This window comes from Nicotiana tabacum, chromosome 3 (genome assembly GCF_000715075.1).
Source record: "Nicotiana tabacum cultivar K326 chromosome 3, ASM71507v2, whole genome shotgun sequence".
In the NCBI taxonomy this organism is placed as follows: Eukaryota; Viridiplantae; Streptophyta; class Magnoliopsida; order Solanales; family Solanaceae; genus Nicotiana; species Nicotiana tabacum.
The window spans coordinates 144,567,948-144,588,619 of record NC_134082.1 but is presented as its reverse complement, the minus strand read 5'-3'; the positions used below and the strand labels follow the sequence as shown (position 1 = coordinate 144,588,619).

At 37.5% G+C, this 20,672-nt stretch overlaps 1 protein-coding gene across 1 annotated transcript; it reads left to right on the top strand.

Moving 5' to 3' along the window:
* Nucleotides 1-11,333: 11,333 nt before the first annotated feature.
* Nucleotides 11,334-11,810, top strand: LOC107793337 (uncharacterized). Its single transcript, XM_016615659.2, has one exon. The coding sequence runs from the start codon at nucleotides 11,334-11,336 to the stop codon at nucleotides 11,808-11,810; it is 477 nt and encodes a 158-aa protein (XP_016471145.2).
* Nucleotides 11,811-20,672: the final 8,862 nt, after the last annotated feature.

The following is a 20,672-nucleotide window of genomic DNA, read 5'->3' as shown; positions in this document are numbered from 1 at the left end:
GGCCATCCGAAAAATTGATTGATACAAATAGACTAGGTTGGTCGATCCGGAATGCACGACATGATCGTTGGGATCGGTTATATTATTCAGATAAGTCCTTTTCTTTTCTTTTTCCCCCAGCATTTTGTTTAGAAAGATTTCTTTTTCTATCTTTTTTATCACTTTTTCAATTTCTTGGTTTAAAGGATTTTATCTCCCCCCAACAGTTTATTTTTGAAAAGGATTTTCAGATTTTACTACCAATTGCCAAAATGGTGCAAGACAAAACACGAAAAGGACAAGCTAAAGATAAGGCGACAAAATGAAAAGAAGTTTATCGCAAGACCAAATGATGAAGGGGTCCAGATCCTAAGAGGCCCAAATTTCCAAGGGAAGTTAAGGATCAAATCCCAGGATGATCCGCAGCAGGTTTGTGAGATACATGGACAACTCCGACAGATTCTCGATTAAGCTCCACAATGGTCGGACGACACAGAGTGGGGAAGGAAGAGAAACGACAACCGTCCCCAGCGGGAATATCAGCCCCAACAATCAATATTCTCCCCAGCAAGTTTTATAGCTATGCAAGGAAAGGAAAAGGGAAAAAAACCATCCTCAGCAGGAGTGGAACAACCACTCGCCCCATGTTAAACTAAAATTTTTTTCTTTGATTTGAAACAGGGAGAACAAATATTATTGACCGCAGGAAGACAGAGTCACAAAGCAGATTATCAAACTGGGGCAGGAAATTTTTCTCTCATTACGAAAATTTTCTCTCAATAAGAAATTGTAGAAGTCAGAAGCCCGCTTGGAGAATATAGGCTAATTTATTTTAAGAAGTTGTCGAAGTCAGGAGCCCGCCTGGAGAATGGAGGCTGATTTATTTTAAGAAGTTGGAGAAGTCAGGAGCCCGCCTGGAGAATAGAGGTGATAGAATTTAAGAAGTTGTAGAAGTCAGGAGCCCGCCTGGAGAATGGAGGCTGTTTTATTTTAAGAAGTTGTAGAAGTCAGGAGCCCGCCTGGAGAATGGAGGCTGTTTTATTTTAAGAAGTTGTAGAAGTCAGGAGCCCGCCTGGAGAATAGAGGTAAGAAGTTGAAGAATTCAGGAGCCCGCCTGGAGAATGGAGGTGATAGAATTTAAGAAGTTGTAGAAGTCAGGAGCCCGCCTGGAGAATAAAGGCTGTTTTATTTTAAGAAGTTGTAGAAGTCAGGAGCCCGCTTGGAGAATGGAGGCTGATTTATTTTAAGAAGTTGGAGAATTCAGGAGCCCGCCTGGAGAATGGAGGTGATAGAATTTAAGAAGTTGTAGAAGTCAGGAGCCCGCCTGGAGAATGAAGGCTGTTTTATTTTAAGAAGTTGTAGAAGTCAGGAGCCCGCTTGGAGAATGGAGGCTGATTTATTTTAAGAAGTTGGAGAAGTCAGGAGCCCGCCTGGAGAATGGAGGTGATAGAATTTAAGAAGTTGTAGAAGTCAGGAGCCCGCTTGGAGAATGGAGGCTGTTTTATTTTAAGAAGTTGTAGAAGTCAGGAGCCCGCCTGGAGAATGGAGGCTGTTTTATTTTAAGAAGTTGTCGAAGTCAGGAGCCCACCTGGAGAATGGAGGTGATAAATTTTACAAAATTGTTGAAGTCAGGAGCCCGCCGGGAGAATGGAGGTGATTTATTTTAAAGAAATTATTGAAGTCAGGAGCCCGCTTGGAGAATGGAGGCTGAATTAAATTTTAAGAAATTGTAGAAGGCAGGAGCCCGCCTGGAGAATGGAGGTTGTTTTATTTTAAGAAGTTGTCGAAGTCGGAAGCCCGCCAGGAGAATGGAGGTGATTTATTTTAAAGAAATTGTTGAAGTCAGGAGCCCGCCTGGAGAATAGAGGTAAGAAGTTGAAGAATTCAGGAGCCCGCCTGGAGAATGGAGGTGATAAATTTTAAGAAATTGTTGAAGTCAGGAGCCCGCCTGGAGAATGGAGGCTGAATTATTTTGAGAAAGTTGTTGAAGTCAGGAGCCCGCTTGTAGAACAAAGGCTGTTAAATTCAAAGATGATTAAGTCAGGAGCCCGCCTGTAGAACGGAGGTTGTTGTATGCCAAAGATTGATGAAGTCAGGAGCTCGCCTGTAGAACAGAGGTTGTTATGTGTTGAAGAATGAAGAAGTCAGGAGCCCACCTGTAGAACAGAGGAATATCTTTCAAGATCAAGCAGTAACCCACCGGAAGGCGGAAGGTTACAACAAAATCCCCAGCAGAATGAAAAAAACCGCATCCTCAGCGAACAGAACAAGATGATGGATACTAGTATTCGGAAAATTAAAAGGCCAGTGTCATCACCAGCAATTGTCAGAAAAGAGAAGCACCGGAAGAAACACAAGCCGACAAGAAAGCAAGACAACAAGAACAAGTTGAAGATAGATAAGATCTTGCGATCCGTAGTCTAGTCTAGCATCTTGTTTTCTTTTTAGCACGGTGTAATAAGGAGACCGGTAGAGTAGCAGTAACAGCATACAACAGCAGCAGCAGCAAACATTACAGTCATGGTAGTTCCAGCTACCGAAACTTCCCGAACTACATTAGCCTGATTCCCTTTTAGCCAGGGATATGTAGGAGACCTTTGAAGCAAAGGTTCGGTTAAATCTTTTTCAAAAAATGCTTCACACGGAGTACTCCAACAGGGCAAAAATCACTCGTATCCGCTCACTTTATCTTTGCGCGAAAGCTCTTTGCGTTTTTGGGCAAAGAGGGGCAGCTGTGAGCACGTGATTTTTGCTTCACGGAAATTACTCCAAAAGAAATCAAAAAAAAAATCCATCTGTGTACGATTTTTAGAATTTACGTGACATTTTGGTAATTATTTGGTCCGTAAATGCTTGCCGTTGTTGTGATTGATATATATATATATATATATATATATATATATATATATACGTGTATAAATACATGTTGCATGCACATTCAAGATTTAATTGCGCATTGTGGAGTCAATTAAACCATGTTTTATTTTAAAAGAAAGAAAATCACAAAATATGCATTTTTGTTGTGTTTTTGTCATTTATGTGTGCCGTGGTGTAATTTTTTTTTAATTAAATGTTTGACCTTGTGTGTTAATTGTTGTTAAGGTGTAACATTGTTGTAGGCTAATTTTGGTTTTACAAAATTATTTTAGAATTTTGTTGATTGTTAATTAAAGTAGAAAAAAGAAAAGAGTTGAAAATAGTAAAGAATACCCGGATTTGAGCCAAAATTGAGCTGAAAATCAGGCCCAAATAGCACCAAAAATCGGCCCAAGTCAGTCAGCCCAGAAGACCCGTCTCCCACGCCATCAAACGACGTAGTCTGATACCAGAACTACGTCGCTTCGATGACAGTTGATCCCAGCCGTCCATCTAGCCCTCATCCAACGGATGCAATCAATACCCATATCCAAAAGCCTGACCCGACCCATTCCCATATCCGGTCTCACCCACCACTACGCCCCGACGTCATCCCCCTTCAGTGAATAGATCCTGGCCATCGATCTCACCTGATCCAACGGCCAGGATCTAAACCCCTAAGTCATATATAAGCCCAACCCTGTTACCCCGCCCCCTATCCAAACACCCCCCCTGGTTTCATCGTCTCTCATAGACGATCCCAAACACCCCCAAACCCTAGCAGCCGCCATAGCTCCCCTTCAACGTAAACCCGGCGGCAACAACACCACCGATCACCATAGCTACACCACTGAACCTACAAACCACCCTGAACACGAATCCCTGGTCACTTAACTTCGAATCATCTCCAGGGTTCTCGAATCTTCGATCAAAGATTCGAGCCAAAACCCAAAATCACCTAATGAGTCCCAAATTCACACCAGCCACTCCCCTGACATCCCTTATACCCTAATCAATGTTGGTTTCGTTCGAATCTAGGTAGAACTCTTCGAAACCCAAATCTGAGCTCAAGAACCCTAAGAATCGAATCCATAAGGGTCCGTCCAAATCAACAACAGATTGGGGTCTAATAGACCTTAATCGAGGTGTTTTCAGCCGGGAACACTTCGATTAAAGTCCATTCGACCTCAAAGAAGTCGAGTCCGGTTCAGGCCTGGTTCGTTTTTGATGTAAGCTTCCGAGGTAATTTTCTTTTCTTTCCTTCTGTTTATGTGTTATTCGTATGTCAGTAGATTTGCTTTTGATTTTTGATTATTTTTCTGTCAATCCTCTCCATCTTCAAAGACCCTTTTATGTGTTCGATTTCTCTTCTATTCAGTGTTAAGTGTATGTTATGAGATATCTATTCGCTTCGACTAATGTTGTCGAATAGTTGAGTTTCGTAAACTCCCTGCTAAATGTCCCGAATATTGAAATAATTTGGTGGCATGTTTAGTCTATGTTGTTTGTCGATTGTTTGTTACATGTAATAGTTTGTATAGTCGATTTGAGTAACGTCGTCGAATAATTAAGTTTCATAAGTTCCATGTTTCGTCCAAAAACACATGAATCACCTGTGTGCTCTGTTTTAGCCTGCTTTTGTTGTCGACTGATTAGTATATGTTGTAACTCGCAAAGTCGATTCGATACATATTGTCGTTTGTGTTTTACAGTCTTGGAAGACAACGACTTGATTCATACTGTCTGATTCTGATTAAATGGCTGTCTAAATCCAGTGGTAAACTAATTATAGGTTGTAGTTTGTTAGTTGGTGAGGTTCGAATTAGGATTAAAATGGTTATAGTTGACAGACTCAGCGATGTGAAGGGGGTGGGTTAAGGCAGTAACAATCAGTGGCTTGAGGGATAATTTGGGGTGTCAAAGACCGACAAATGCTTAGGATTAATGGGCTGGCAATTGGTTAATGAAAAATACTATTAATCTAGTATTAGTGGGGTGCACAACACAGGATCATGGGTCAAAATAATCTAATAAAAGCCCATGACTCTTGAATGAATCAATATGACAAGCATGCTATAGTGGGGAACCAAATGACTTGCATCAAGAAGATACTTAGGCGTGGGAAGTTGAAGGGTATGGGGAGGAAGTCTGTATACGAGGCAGTCCTGTGAAGGTCCTTTGGGCCTATAAATGAGCTCATTTTTTACTAATAAGGGGTTGGCAATTGAGAGAAATATCTGATAATCCTAAAAGGCAAAAAAAGGGGGGGCTGGTCAGCTGTTTTGGTTTGATACAGTTGGTTTTTGTTCAAGCTGTTTTGCTAAGTCCGATTGTTTGATTGTCAAGCTATTTTCTGTCAAGTCTGTTGTTTAGTTGGGTTGTTACTATTTCAGTGGGGTATTCTGGTTTCCCTGCTGGGTTGCTACTGTATTCTGGGTTTCTGTGGCTGCTGGACTGCTTCTGGTTTTTATTGCTATTAAAGTTGTTATTGGTTGTTCGTTGAGCTACTGTTATTGTGGAACTGCTGTTGCTGTTCTGTTACTGTTGTGATACTGCTGTCCGTTTGCTTGTTGTTGTTGTTATTACTGCCTTACTGCTGCCTAGCTGCTGTTGCTGAACTTCTTCCTCTTTTTGTTCTTATTTCCAATCTCAGGTACACAACTGATACACTGTCAATGTAGGTTGATAATTGAAACCTCAGTAAAGAAATAAAGAGTTGAAGTGCCTCTTTCGAATTTGCTTTAGTTGTATATTGAATGTTAAGTTGTGTATAATAGTTCATGTATTCCATTAGAATCATATCTGGGCTTGTTTGGATTTTGTTTCAATGGGTAATTGTCTGGCCCTAGTTTTCAATATAATTAGAATTCGTTTGACTCAGCATTTAGTCTAAAAGGCAAAAATCCGAAATAATGAAGATCTCATATTGATTTCAGTTTCAAGTTGAAAGCATGTCTCTATAGCTTTAGTGGTGCAATAGTTAGTTGACAAAGTCATTAACAGTTGGTTTCGAGTGTCATATAATCAGATAGGAACCTAGTATGAATTCACGCCCTTAAATTTGTAGAATTCGTAGGCTTGACATACTTGTGGCGCGATTCAAGAAATGTAGAAAGGCTAAGAACCTTAACCCAATAGTTTGTTCAAGTTAACAAGCAAGTTAAGTAACTTTCGTAACCATTAGTAATTAAGGTTGGCTTAGCTTCAAGTAATTGAAAACAATTAGTCCCAACAGTTCATTTCGTCTAACAATGTGGGTTCAAAAATTAGTTATAAGATACTTTGTCCCTTTTGAATGCGTATTGCCTGTCAATTCCGTATTTGGTTATAATTTCAGCTTCAGTAGTATCGGCTTATAGAATGAGGCATGAAACAACTTCCTTTCGCGCAAAGTTTGATTGCAATTTTCTAGCTGCGTTTGCTTGAATCCGTGAAATAAATGATGGTCTTGTCAAGCATGTAAATAAAGTAGGACCTTTTCTTCTTCCATTTAGAGACGGACGAAAAAATATACATATAGCTGCTTTAGATTATCCTTAAAAAAAAAATAATAATGAGACGAGCCTCGCCCAATAAAAAATACAAATTGCGGGGCCCTCAATAATGGGTCATAATAAATACTTAGAATTTGGGATGGACTATTTAGTGAATTTCACTGCCTTCCCCAAAGATAATAACGCGTTAGCCTCTCTAGACGCGATTTAATTAAATTACTTTTCCTAAACTCGGGTGCACATTTATGTGACCCAAATCCAAATCTCAGCGGAGTTGAAATGTGTCTCTAATCACGGGTACATTGATTGTGACGTGGTTCGAGATGCGTGTCCATGACGTTGCAAATTCCTTTAAAAAAAATAATAAAATAAGAATGAGATGAGCCTCGCCGAACAAAAATACAAAATTGCGGGGCCCTCAGTAAATATTGGCTTAAAAATTGCTTAGACTTCGGGATGGACCGTTTAGCAAAATTCCACGGCCCTACCCAAAGTAAATGATACGCTAGTCACTTTAGGCGCGTATTTAATAATGTTATCTTCCTAAACTCGGGTGCACATTTATTTGACCCAAATCCCAATCTCAACAGAGTTGAAATGTAGCTCTAACCGCGGGTACATTGATTGTGACGCGATTTGAGATACATTTTCACAATGTTGCAATTCTTGATAAAATAACAGTAAATGATAAAAGCGGTTAAAAGTTAAATTTTGCACATAGGTTCAACATGTATTAAATCAGATAATCAAGCCAAATATGACAGTTGAGCGACCGTGCTAGAACCACGGAACTCGGGAATGCCTAACACCTTCTCCCGGGTTAACAGAATTCCTTATCCGGATTTCTGGTGCGCAGACTGTAATATGGAGTCATTCCTTTCCTCGATTCGGGATTAAATTGGTGACTTGGGACACCCTAAATCTTCCAAGTGGCGACTCTGAAATAAATAAATAAATCCCGTTTTGATTGTTCTTTAATTGGAAAAAACTCCTACGCCCCTCGCGGGGGCGGAAAAAGGAGGTGTGACACCGTGTTCTTCTAAATTCTAGCTTTGACTAAAATTTTATTTTTTGGTTAAACATTTATAACAAAATTTAGGTGAAGTTTCCTTGAGTTTTTGCTTACTTTATTGAAGTTTTGCAAATATACATAGTTGAACTTATAAAGTTGTTAGTGCTGATTATTTTTTTGACAGAGAACTTAAAAATGTTTATAGTTATCACAAAATTACTTTTTGGTCATTTCAAAGCATCATTTATTAATTAAATGATATTTTTATGACCGCGTGAAGCGCGGGCAAATTTACTAGTTTTATAGTAAAAATTTATCATTGTGACTGTTGTCAGATGGAAAAGTCCTCCCGAGTAAAGTAAACATATCTTTATGATTTAGTAAAACTTGATATAACCTTTATTTTGCAGGGTGTCCTAAATGGGTATTCAATTTGACGTTGGTAGCACATGGAAGATTTTACACAAGAGATCGATTAGCCCATTGGGGCATTGCTAACAATTTGGTTTGTCCATTGTGTGAACATGATGATGAATCACTTGATCACTTATTTTTTAAGTGTAACTTCTCTACAGCTCTATGGAATAAATTACTCAGATGGCAAGGAGTGCATAAACAAATTATAGGATGGGTGCAAGAGCAGGAGTGAGCGATTAAATTTGCAAATGGGAAAAACGTAAAAGCAGAAATGTATAGAATAGTGCTGGCATGTAGTGTTTACTATATTTGGCAAGAGAGAAATCAAAGAATATTTCAAGGAAGAAGAAGAACTGTTGACAATCTGAGCAGGCTAATAGTACAAGATATACACTGTCGAGGGAGCCACAACAAGAAGATTACAAATCAACTGGAATCCATGAATTTCTACCCCTGAAAATTGTCCTGGAGGAAAAGAGTTAGAAGAAGAGTAGGATAATATTGACATTTTATTAGTAATGAGTCTGAAGATTTCCTTAGTATTGAATAGATAATATCATAAGCGAGAAGGGGACAGTAGATAAATGTTTAGCAGGTTTCTGGAGGTGAAATGTTGACCATCTTTAGGGGTTTTTGTTATGATTGTACATATTTTGCCCTTGGTAATAAAGTTACTTATTTACCCAAAAAAAAACCTTTATTTTGCATTTTTATTGGCAAAATACATAAACAGATACATAAAGTTGGCCTTAGATGTCTCTCTCACACTCCAACTTACCGGATGACCATATAGACACTTCAACTTAGCACAGATGTGTCACGTGGCCACCTATGTTTGTAAGTCTACCTGCATGAAATACACTCTCAGCTGACATGTCAAGTCAACAAATGAAATAATGATACGTGTAATCTCAAAATAAAAATATTATCACATTAATAATAACTTGATTAAAAAAAACTCAAAAAGAACAAGTCTTCCTTCTTCCAAAAAAACAAAAACAGAAACCCCCTACCCCCTCCCGGTCCCTCCCCCAACTTCTTCTTCTTCTTCTTCTTCTTCATTTTGAAAATCTAAACCAGACCCCTTCCCTCCTCCATCTTCTTCTCTAGCACTCCCTTCACCCTAAAACCAACGACCCTTTTCACCCTAAAACCTCATCGGAAAAGCTCACCTCTGGCGACCTCTCTCTTCATCTCCTTCCCACCTGTGTTTTCTAGTCTCTTTCCCATTATCCTTTCTTTTTACGATTTCGTGCCTTTTTTTTCTCCATGAGTTATTTGATTTACAGTACAAATGGCCAAACAAAGAAACGAATTGAGTATCTTTTTTTAATTTTTCATTTGTTCTACTTCCTTACTTGATTTTTTGCTTTAATTTGAATCTTATTGGGATTTTTTTATCTTTGTTGAGGTGGAATGTAATGGCATGAGAGTAGGTTGTGGCTTGATTATGATGGTGGCTATGGCTTGATTGGGGATGGAGAAGGCGGGGTTCACATGAAAAAAAATTAAAGTAAAAACATAATTTTATGCATCTTCACCCGCTCAAATATGAGTGAGACACACCCATTTTGCCATGTCACCTCGGAGTGTTTGCGAAACATACTAAAAACCAACGTAAAGTATCTATATGGTCACCTGAGTTGGAGTGTGAGATAGACATTTGTAACTAACTTTAAGTGTGTTTATGTATTTTGCCTTTTTATATTTATATTTTGACCACTAAATGCATAATAGTATCTAAGATCAATAACGTCTTACATAAGATCAATAGCGTCTCGAGAATGACTAATTTGCTTAGCTATAATATAAAAAATAATTACTAAAGAAATCGATTATAAAAGTTTGGACCTCTAATTGTAGTTGCACTTTAGGCCCCCAAGTATATCGAGCCGCCCCTGTCTAGAAGCAGATCAGGAGACAATAGCTGTGATTAGAGCACTAAGGGCCAATGGAGTTTGTATTTTGGTTGTCCAAAATATCTTGTCCTTCTTGTCTGTGCCACTTTTGAAGCCAAAGCAACCAAAATGGCCATTGGTTGCAAAATTGACAAACAACGGAAGAAGAGAACAAGAAGGCCTAGAAAACAGCACGAACTTGGAAACAAGATTGGAGACTTTTGAGGCTCAACTTGACAGCATAAAAGGGATTGGAGGGAACATTTAGGAGCCTAATTAGATCAAGAAGCTTCCTCCTTAATGTTTTCTCCTGCTAATCTGGATGTTCTTACTCCATTATAACTGTATAGTTCACCATATTCTGTTCATGAACAATTTTGTACCTATGCTAGAAATATATTATACTCAAATTGAAAAATTATACTCCAAACTTCGTGTATATATCTTTCTCTCTATCTGGCTTATCTGACTCCCTTCTCCCCCTACCTAAGAAACATCAATCTGAAAAACAAAAATCAGATGTCATAGGAGGACAGTTTAAAGTTTTCTTAACAAAACATATAAAACTTGCTTGACCTGGGATTTTCCAACAAGATGCCTATAGTAGATGCATGTTCTAATTACAGATTTTCATTGTATCTTGTGATTTGGTTCATTAAGTTAATTTAGCAACTGTGTGTTACCCCATTTCTGGCACAAAGTAGTAATTTTTGGTAATTCTTTCTTAGACATTTAGAGGTTGGCCCAGGGAAGACGAAGGAAGTTGGTTTTCAAAAAGTTGTAAAAAGTTAATGAACCACCCGTGCACATCGATGTAAAAATAAAACATGTCTTTAAACGTCTTAAACTTCATCTGGGGTATCTTAGAAAACAATCAGTTTCAGAAAACTGTAACAAGTTTCCTCGTTAGCTGTGGCCTGCGAGCATGTGCTGCAATTATGGAATCTGTAATCTACAGAGCCAACAAGCCAAACGTGTATCAATTTATTAATGTAACAGAAGCTCCTGAAAACGAGACATCAATTACAGATGTTAAGACTCAAAGCTTTATGATATTACAGATGTGCTTACTGATATGATTCAGGAACACAATATGTTTCAGTGTTTGTTTCCTACATTGCATGATTAATGTTCAACTTAAGATTTGCCTGAGGTGCAGCTATCCTATCTGAGTTTGTTAAAACAACTCATTAATTACTCTTATTCTGGCACAAATTAGCAAGTTGTTTAAATTCTATGCCGAACATTTAGCATGAGGTCCTCTTTGGGGAAGACAATGCAAGTGGGGACTATAGTAAGTTCAAAGAAAATACAGGCCACTCGTGCAACGGTATATTCCCAAATCAAATTCCTCCGGAAATCATCTGGTTTAAGATTTTCTCTTATTATTAATGAAACACCATCAGTGGAGCCACATCGTTAGCTTTCTTAAACTTTAAACTGATAATAATGACACAATGCGTGTTAGGCATTCAAGAACTGACCTGTAATTGTAACGCATCTGAAGGCAAAGCCATATAGTTCATCTAATTCCTAGCTGTGAATACTGCAATAATCACAAATTATTAGAGTGATTGTCTGCCAAATCTATAGCAGTTTACCAGTTTTAAAGGGGTAACCACATGGTTACATTTACAATCACACTCTCAGCTCTCCTGTGCCTGTTTGTCAATATAAATGACCTTTCTTGGGGCTTATTTCTCATCACAACAGCCCAGTGTTCTTCTCACAAGAAACGAAAATACTACCATGGCTGCTCTTTCTTCTTCAAAATCCTACCACATTCGATCAATCAGTTTACTAGGACGATCACACCCAAACACTCAAAGAGTGGAAGAGGAGCTTAATAAGCTCAAGACATTGGATACAACAGTTGCACCAGCAGCTGAGACAATCTGTTCTGCTTTATTTGATTTGGAGATGTTACACAAGTGCATGGATGATCTTCTGAATTTGCCTCAAACCCTTAAATCCCTTTCCAAATATCAAAACGGGAAATGGATCGAAGATTTATTGGAAAAATCAGTGAGAATCATTGATGTGTGTGGCACAGCAAGGGATCTAGTTTCTCGAAGCAAGGAAAGTGTAAGAGATCTTCAATCTGCTCTCTCTCAGGAGGAAAGGAGATTCAAGTGCAGAAGCCAGCATTTCTAGATTCACCTCCGTCAGCAAAAAGATCAAGAAAGAAGCTAAAATGTCAATTGTGGCTCTAAAGCAGATGGATCATGACATACAGATATCACCAAATACTCTTGGATGCTGATCAGCAAACAATAGCGATTATTAGAGCATTAAGGGAAGTGAAAAGAATACCATGTGCATTTCAATTTTCCAAATGCTCTTGTTGTCATTATGTATGCCAATTGTGAAACCTAAGCCATCTAAATGGTCAACGATTTCAAGACTGGTTCACAAGGGAAGAATTGCCTGTGAAGACCAAGAAGAAAACATGAACTTTGAAACCAGGCTGGAAATATTTGACGCTCAACTTGAGAGCTTTGAAAATGGATTAGAAGGAATATTTAGGTGCCTGATTAGATCAAGAAGCTCTCTCCTCAAGATCTTTTCTTGCTAATTTAGCATCCTCGTTCCATGAACTGTATAGCTAATCACATATACTATATTTGTATATACAAAAATTTTTGTAGTTGCCCAGAAATATAGAATACTAACGAGAGATTATACTCCAATTCACCTGTCTGTGTATCTTTCCTGTGTGAATCCCCTTCCTCTCTATGCTTAAACAAGGTTGCAAACCAACATATATATGAAAAGCATTAGATCTGATAAGGATCTCACAGGTTAAAACTATAAAGGCTGTTTCACTTACACAAATTAAATAGATAGCTCTACCTTAGATATTCCAGGAGACTCAATAAAAAAGCATAATAAACCTCAAGGATCAACCAGATATAGCTGGCATTAACTTTGCTTTTAGGGAATGAGTTCTAAAATTCTTGTCAATATAGTCTTTTTTGAATCTTCAGGATGTAAAAATCTAAGTCAAGGATAAAAACTGAAACTTTTATAATATTACAGGTGTGCTTACTAATAATTTGATGCTGAAAGCACAATATGTTTCATGGTTGTCCCCTCAAGGTTTGCATAATTGTTCAACTTCTTAATCGCTTCAGTATCCTATTTAGGCTTCTTAAATAGTTGATAATTGGTCTCAGCTACTAAGTTTTTACTCCATTTCTGGGACAACATACCAGGTTCTGTAAACGTATAAGTATATCAGAACAATTAAGCATGAGGTTTTACTCTAGGGAAGACAATGTAAATGAATATTTTTGTATTTCAAACCATTAATTACAAGACATTCGTGCAAAGACATAACATATCAAACTGTCTTTCCTCATTATACATCTTAACCTTCGTTTTTTTTATTAAGTAGAAAGTTCTGGTTAATTTCCTCTTCCTGCATGGTGCATTTTGGGATCAATTATTTTGTTCACAAACACGCCCAACCAGCCATATGTGCATCAATTTAATAGTATCTGCTACATCTCCAATCAACTCCCACCAAAATCCATCTATTTTATGATTTCCTCTAATTATTAGTAATTAATTTCAGCTCCTACCAACGAGACAGCATCTGTGGAGTCACGTTGTTAGCTTCTTTAACTTATCTGGTCAAAATGACATTAGGCATGCAAGAACTGACATGTAACTAACATACCACATTTGAAGGCAAAATTATTCATTCAAATCCATGGCTGTGAACTAATACTGAAGTGAACTAATCACAAATTATTAGAGCAATTGTCAACCAACACTCCTTAATTTAAAAAAAATATGTATATATACTATATAATGACACCCCTTGACTTTGGTGAGTTTATTTCTTTATATTTTGACTCCCCTTAATGAAAATCCTAACTGCCACGCTTACCAGATTTTTAAGGGATACCGACATGGTCATATTATAGCCACATGCTCATCTGTGTTGCGCCTGTTTGCCAATATAAATGATCTTTCTTGGGGCTTAATTGTTCATCACATTAGCATAGTTTATGCGATACTAGTTAACCCAAGAGGCTGGCGCGGGGACACTAATTTCGCGTTGGGATAAAAAATAATCTCGCCCAGGAATAATATTCACAGCAAATAATAATAATACAAGAGAGTAACAATGACACCAAATATTTTAGCGGAATAAAATACAATACTCGAGGGGAGCAATATTATCACTATAATATTACAACTCAGTAGTGTCAAGAGACTACTACAACTTTGAAAGAAATAACACTCTTTATTTAAAACACCTCACTATAATATTACTACCACTCCCTAGTTATCTCACAGACCACAATCTGTGGATTACTCTCACTGCTTTATGCTTCTCTCGTTATTTTGGTGTATCTAGACCGAGGGGGAATCATCTCTATTTATAGGCAAAGTTGCCAACCTTTTAGCCAAACAAATTTGACTTTTGCATTGCTTAGTCGCTCATATGCAATTTTCCTAGCAGCCTGTCTTCTCCAACTTTTTCATCTTCTTCTTTATTTCCTTTGGTAGGTGAAGTATGAGCCCCACAAATCTCTCCCTTAATTTTGATTTTTCTTCTTCATTCCAAGTCTTGTTCTCAATCTTTGAAAATCTTCAAACTTGAGAGCCTTTGTGAAGATATCTGCAACTTGATCATGAGACTTCACATATTTGAGCTCGACTTCCTTCTTGGCAATGAATTCTCTGATGAAATGATATTTTGTATCTATATGCTTGCTTCGATCATGATACACTGGATTCTTCGCGAGTGCCTGTGCTGATTTGTTATCAATACAAATCTCTGTGGCTTCCATTTGTGGCAAATTGAGATCCTTTAATAATCTCCTTATCCAAATAGCATGACAGGTACATGATGTTGTTGTTATATATTCGGCTTCACAAGTCGAGAGAGTAACTATGGACTGTTTCTTTGAACTCCAAGAAATAACAGATTCACCCAACAAAAATACAAAACCAGTTGTACTTTTTCTATCATCAATATCCCATGCATAATCACTATCACAAAATCCCACAAGGTTGAAATCATTAGAAGAAGAATAAAATAACCCAAAATCTATCGTACCTTTTAGGTAACGAAGAATTCTTCTAGTAACCTTTAAGTGAGTAGAGGTAGGAGCCTCCATGAAGTGACTTACTACTCCAACTGCAAAAAGTATATCTGGTCTGGTACAAGTCAAGTACCTCAAACTTCCCACAAGACTTTTGAAGAATGTGGGATCCACTTTTTCTCTTTCATCAAACTTGGACAATTTTGTCCCACTTTCCATCGGTGTGTTCACCGGGTTGCAATCGAGCATGTTGAACTTCTTCAATATCTCCTTTGTATAGCTTTCTTGAGAGATAAAAATTCCATCCTCCATCTGCTTCACTTCTAGGCCCAGGTAATATGACATGGGCCCTACGTCTGTCATCTCGAACTCACTGGACATATCTTTCTTGAAAGCTTCAAACAACTTGGGTTATTACCCGTGAAAATAAGATCATCAACATAAAGACAAACAATTAAGATATCTCCATTAGTATGAACTTTAAGGTAAAGAGCATATTCATGGAGACAACGAGTAAACCCATTGTCTTGAAAATACTTGTCGATGCAACTATTCCATGCTTGTGGGGCTTGCTTTAATCCATATAAAGCTTTCTTCAACCGCAACACTGTATCTTCATGGTTTTTGACCACGAAGCCTAATGGTTGTTCAACATAGACTTCTTCTTCAAGATAACCATTCAAGAAGGCTGACTTGACATCTAGCTGATGAATCTTCCACTTCATTTGCGCCGCCAAAGAGATCAGCAAACGAATAGTCTCCATGCGGGCAACATGTGCATAGACTTCTTCATAGTCAATGCCTTGCCTTTGCTTGTAGACTTTAGCCACAAGTCGTGCCTTGTATCTCTCCACATCTCCATCAGCATTCTTCTTTATTTTGTATACCCATTTCACTCCAATTGCTCGATGACCCTTGGGAAGAGTTGTTAACTCCCAAGTGTTGTTCTTCTCTATTGACTTGATCTCCTCCTCCATGGCTTGTCTCCACCTTTTGTTTGTAACAGCTTCATCAAAGTTCATTGGTTCACTATCAGCAAAGAGACAACATGAAAAATCAAAATTAGTAACTTCTTATGTGTCCTCATAGAGCTCTTGAATACTCCTTGTCCTTTGCGGCTGTTCATTTGAACCTTCTTGAGAAGAGAGAGATGCAACATTTGTTGGAGAAGGAGGTGGAGTTGTGTCCTGCACAGGTTCCACGGTCTCTGGTTCTTCTTCATCACCAAAGTATGGAAGAAAATCATATGAAGTTTCTTCCTCAGCTTCCCAATTCCATGCCAATTCTTCATCAAATTCAACATCACGACTTACCACTATATTGCCGCTGCTTGGGTTTTATAGCTTGTAGCCTTTTGAACTCGTATCATAGCCAACAAACACATGCTTGACACTTCGATCGTCAAGCTTCGCTCTCCCTTGATGTGGCACATGAACATAGGCTATGCTCCCAAAGATTCTTAAGTGCTTGACACTTGGCTTTCTTCCACTCCATGCTTCTTGAGGGGTTTGATCTCTAACATTTTTTGTTGGAGACCTGTTATTCAAATAAACTGCACAAGAAACAGCTTCGGCCCAAAATTCCTTAGGCATACTTTTAGCTTTCAACATACATCTATCCATATTAAGAATCGTTCGATTCTTTCTCTCTGCAACACCATTTTGTTGAGGTGAATAAGGTACCGTTAGAGGGCGACGAATTCCATGAAGTTGACAGACATTAAATTCATTTGAGGTGAATTCCCCTCCTCTATCGGACCTTAGAGCTTTAATTTCATAGCCACTTTCTTTCTTTACAAGTACTTTGAAATTTTTAAAAGCAGCAAAAGCTTCAGATTTTTGGTTCAAGAAATAAACCCAAGTCTTTCTACTAAAGTCATCAATGAAAAGCAAAAAGTATTTTCTTTTACCAAAAGAAGGTGGATTGATTGGTCCACACACATCAGTGTGGACAAGCTGGAGCGGCTTGGTTGATCTTGACATGGCCTCCTTTGGGAAACTCCTCCTTTCATGTTTCCCAAGAAGACAAGCTTCACACAATTGATTTGGATGGTTGATTAATGGTATCCCATGTACTATGTTCTTTTCTCCCATTGATTTGAGCGCTTGAAAATTTAAGTTCCCAAATCGCATGTGCCAACACCATGATTCATCTTGCACATTAGCCTTCAACACACTTTGCATCAATTGTTTTAAGATTCAGAGAAAACAATCTATTCTTTGCCATATGCACTTTAGCAATTAGAATTCCACTTGAATCTCTAAGCCAAAGATGCATATTTTTCATATGGATGTCATATTCCTTTTCAAGAAGTTGGCCCAAACTTAAAATATTACTTTTTAATTTTGGCACATAATAAACATCTTGAATTAACTTGTGACTACCATCTTTACAGGAGATCAGAATCGTACCTATCCCTTCGATTTGAACCTTTGAGGTATCTCCAAAGGACACATTACCTCTCACTGTTTTATTGATCTCCACAAACTTCTCTTTGCATCCACACATATGATTGCTTGCTCCATTGTCGAAATACCACGAGCTGCAATCATCTCTGTCTTCTTCCTTGAGTGCCATCAACAATGTTGACTCATTTTTTTCTTTCTTATCGTCAACAAGGTTAGCCTTTTCTTCAACATTGCTACGACATTCCCAAGAATAATGGCCAAATTTATGACAATTATAACATTCAATTTTTGATTTGTCATACCTTTGTCCATTATTTTCTTGGTAGTATCCACATCCTCTTCCTCCTCTTTGTCCACAACCACGACCTCTGAATGTTTGGTGGATTTTAACTTCATTGTTGAAGTTGTTACCATTACTTCTTCCTCTTCCATGACCTCCTCGACCTCGACCTCATCCTCGTCCGTTTCCTCGATAGCTTGTTTCACCTCCATAATCCTTGAAGGATGCCTGAGTTTTAAGAAGTTGCTCCGATGACACTTCTTGTCTCCTTTTGATCTTTTCTTCGTGGGATTGTAAAGAACCTTCCAATTGCTCCACCATCATAGAGTTTAAATCTTTAGATTCCTCAATAGCACACACCACAAAATCAAATTTAGGTGTTAAAGTGCGAAGGATCGTTTCTACCACACGAACATCTTCTATGTCCTCCCCGTATCTTCTTAGTTGATTTACAACAGCCTTCACTTTTGAAAAATAATCCGAGATGCATTCGGATTCTTTCATTTTTAAAACTTCAAAATCATCCCTTAGAGTTTGAAGTTTTACCTTTTTCACCTTGTCAACTCCTTGAAGAGAATTTTGTAAAATCTCCCAAGCTTCCTTTGAGGTGGTAGCATCTGCCACCTTCTCAAACATGGCATCATCCAAACATTGGTGGATGAGCGTGAGGGCTTGTTGATCCTTCTTCCTTGTCTTTGCCAAGACCTATTTTTCATTTTGGGGCAGAGCTTCCTCATTATCGGGTTTTGCATACCCTCTGTCTACGATTTTCCATACATCCTGATATCCAAGGATGACTTTCATACGTAGACATCATTTCTCATAATTATCTTTTGTCAGACAGGGGTACTGAAAAGATAGCGGACCATTATTTGCCATGGCTCTGATACCACGTTGTTGAGATAAAAAATAATCTCGCCCAGGAATACTATCCACAACAAATAATAATAATACAAGAGAGTAACAATGACACCAAATATTTTAGCGGAATAAAATACAATACTCGAGGGGAGCAATATTATCACTATAATATTACAACTCAGTAGTGTCAAGAGACTACTACAACTTTGAAAGAAATAACACTCTTTATTTAAAACACCTCACTATAATATTACTACCACTCACTAGTTATCTCACAGACCACAATCTGTGGATTACTCTCACTGCATTATGCTTCTCTCTTTATTTTGGTGTATCTAAACGGAGGGGGAATCATCTCTATTTATAGGCAAAGTTGCCAACCTTTCAGCCAAACAAATTTGACTTTTGCATTGCTTAGTCGCCCATATGCAATTTTCCTAGCAGCCTGTCTTCTCCAACTTTTTCATCTTCTTCTTTATTTCCTTTGGTAGGTGAAGTATGGGCCCCACATTTCGGGCGTAGAGGCGCCCAGTTTCTGCGTGCACCCGAGCCGAGCAGGCGTCGAGATACCGCCAACTCATCTTCTCAATTTATGATTGTTTGATTGAGCTAAGGGGTTGGTTGTTAACACTCAATACCCCATGTCAATAAGTTGTAAATTATCTGAGTAAGAGGTTGGCTTTGTGAAGAAAATTGGAACGAGCGATTGCTTTTAAGTCAAAACTCCTAATTCTTGCCTCATTGAAATAGAACATCAGCGGTAGAATTTTGTAGAAGAATACCTTCCAAATTTCGTTCTTTTGGAGACATCCGACCAACAAAAATATTTTTTTTAAGTTTCAAATTCTCTATTTTAAATTGAAATTGAAATAATGAACCAAATTAATAAAGAAGCACGTATCTAAACAAATCTCCAAAATATTACTTCAAATAGTTGAAATCATACGTACTGTCAAACGAGATCCACCAGGAGAAAAGTTAATGATAATGAAAGATGGGTCCAGACATTTGTGAGAATATCTGCTGGCTCGAGTGTATTATGTCAAGGCACTGGGTTGGGCTAGGGCTGGTGCAACTGCCTAGTTGAGCTAACTGGTCTCTTACCAATCCGTGGTTATGAGAGCAATTTTGAACCAAACAAGTCCCAGGCTAATGGGATAGGGTTGGGCCGGTTTAACATCTTTTTTTTTTACTTTGTAAATTTATTAAACTATTACAATATAATTATAATTATACTGTCACACCTCTTTATAATAATATTGTTCATTTGTTTGTCTGAATACTTTTTGGCTTCTATAGAAATCATATATTATAACGTAACATGAAAAATTGGTTATAAAGAAAACTAACGTTATAATAAAGTATTATTATAAAACATGATTTGTTATTTAGACATCTGACTGTATTTGAAAGCTTATTAAACTTGTAACTTATAAATAATCAAATTAAAGACTAAATTTCAAAGAGTAAACACTAAAACTTGAACCCTAAAATTTTATATCAAAAATTGCTATTAAGATCAATATTTTGAGAGGAAGAAAAACCTCAAAGGTTTAAAAGCCTTAAAAATTATTGAGTAATACCCTCAACATGAAATATTTCAATGGCTTACAAGTTTTATTTTTATATTTAAACTTGTAAATTTAATATTTAAACATTTTCAAATTTAATAAATTCAAAAATACAAGATGATTTGGTATTGACAAAAGTATGAATAAACCAAAAATCTAACAGGGAGCAAAATTCAATAAATTCGTATCAGAGCAAAATTTAGACATTCTCACTTCATTTATTTTAGTGAGTAAATACTTTTGAATGAATGAATGGATAATTTAGAAATACCTAAACTGATTAGAAGGAAATAATTATTGTTATGCTTTTACAATCTAGCAGTAGATGAAGCATTTAGTGTCTCGAGAGAAGACCAAAGGAGAGAAGTAATAGAAATATTATTTTTCGGATTCGAACGGAAAATTGTATATGTCATTTCGATAACATGTATGAGTGGCATTGGCAAAAATAACATTTTTTAGAGTGTTTCTCAATGACAAGGAAGTGTTTAACACTTTTAGATTGAGGATATGGATTTTATTTATTCATAGGATTCTATCAGATTAGAATTACAATGTCAATAATTAAATCTTACATTGAGAAAAGATGCAAGTTGATGGATTTGGAGCCGTTACAATCACACTTCAATAGTTACTCCTCGCGAAAGAATATTTATGGGTATTAGATGATTTTTGGAGTGAAGAATAAGAAGGGGTCAACTTGTTTTCACCTTTTATGGTTGGGTCTAAGGATAGCAAAATTATAATTACAATCTGAAGCGCAAAAGTTTCATCAATTGTTGGTGCAAAATCATTGTATCTTCCAATTAGGGGTGTACGTAGGCCGTGTTGGTTCG

Coding starts and splice junctions, on each gene's coding strand:
- LOC107793337 (XM_016615659.2), top strand. CDS start 11,334: ATGACCTTTCTTGGGGCTTATTTCTCATCACAACAGCCCAGTGTTCTT.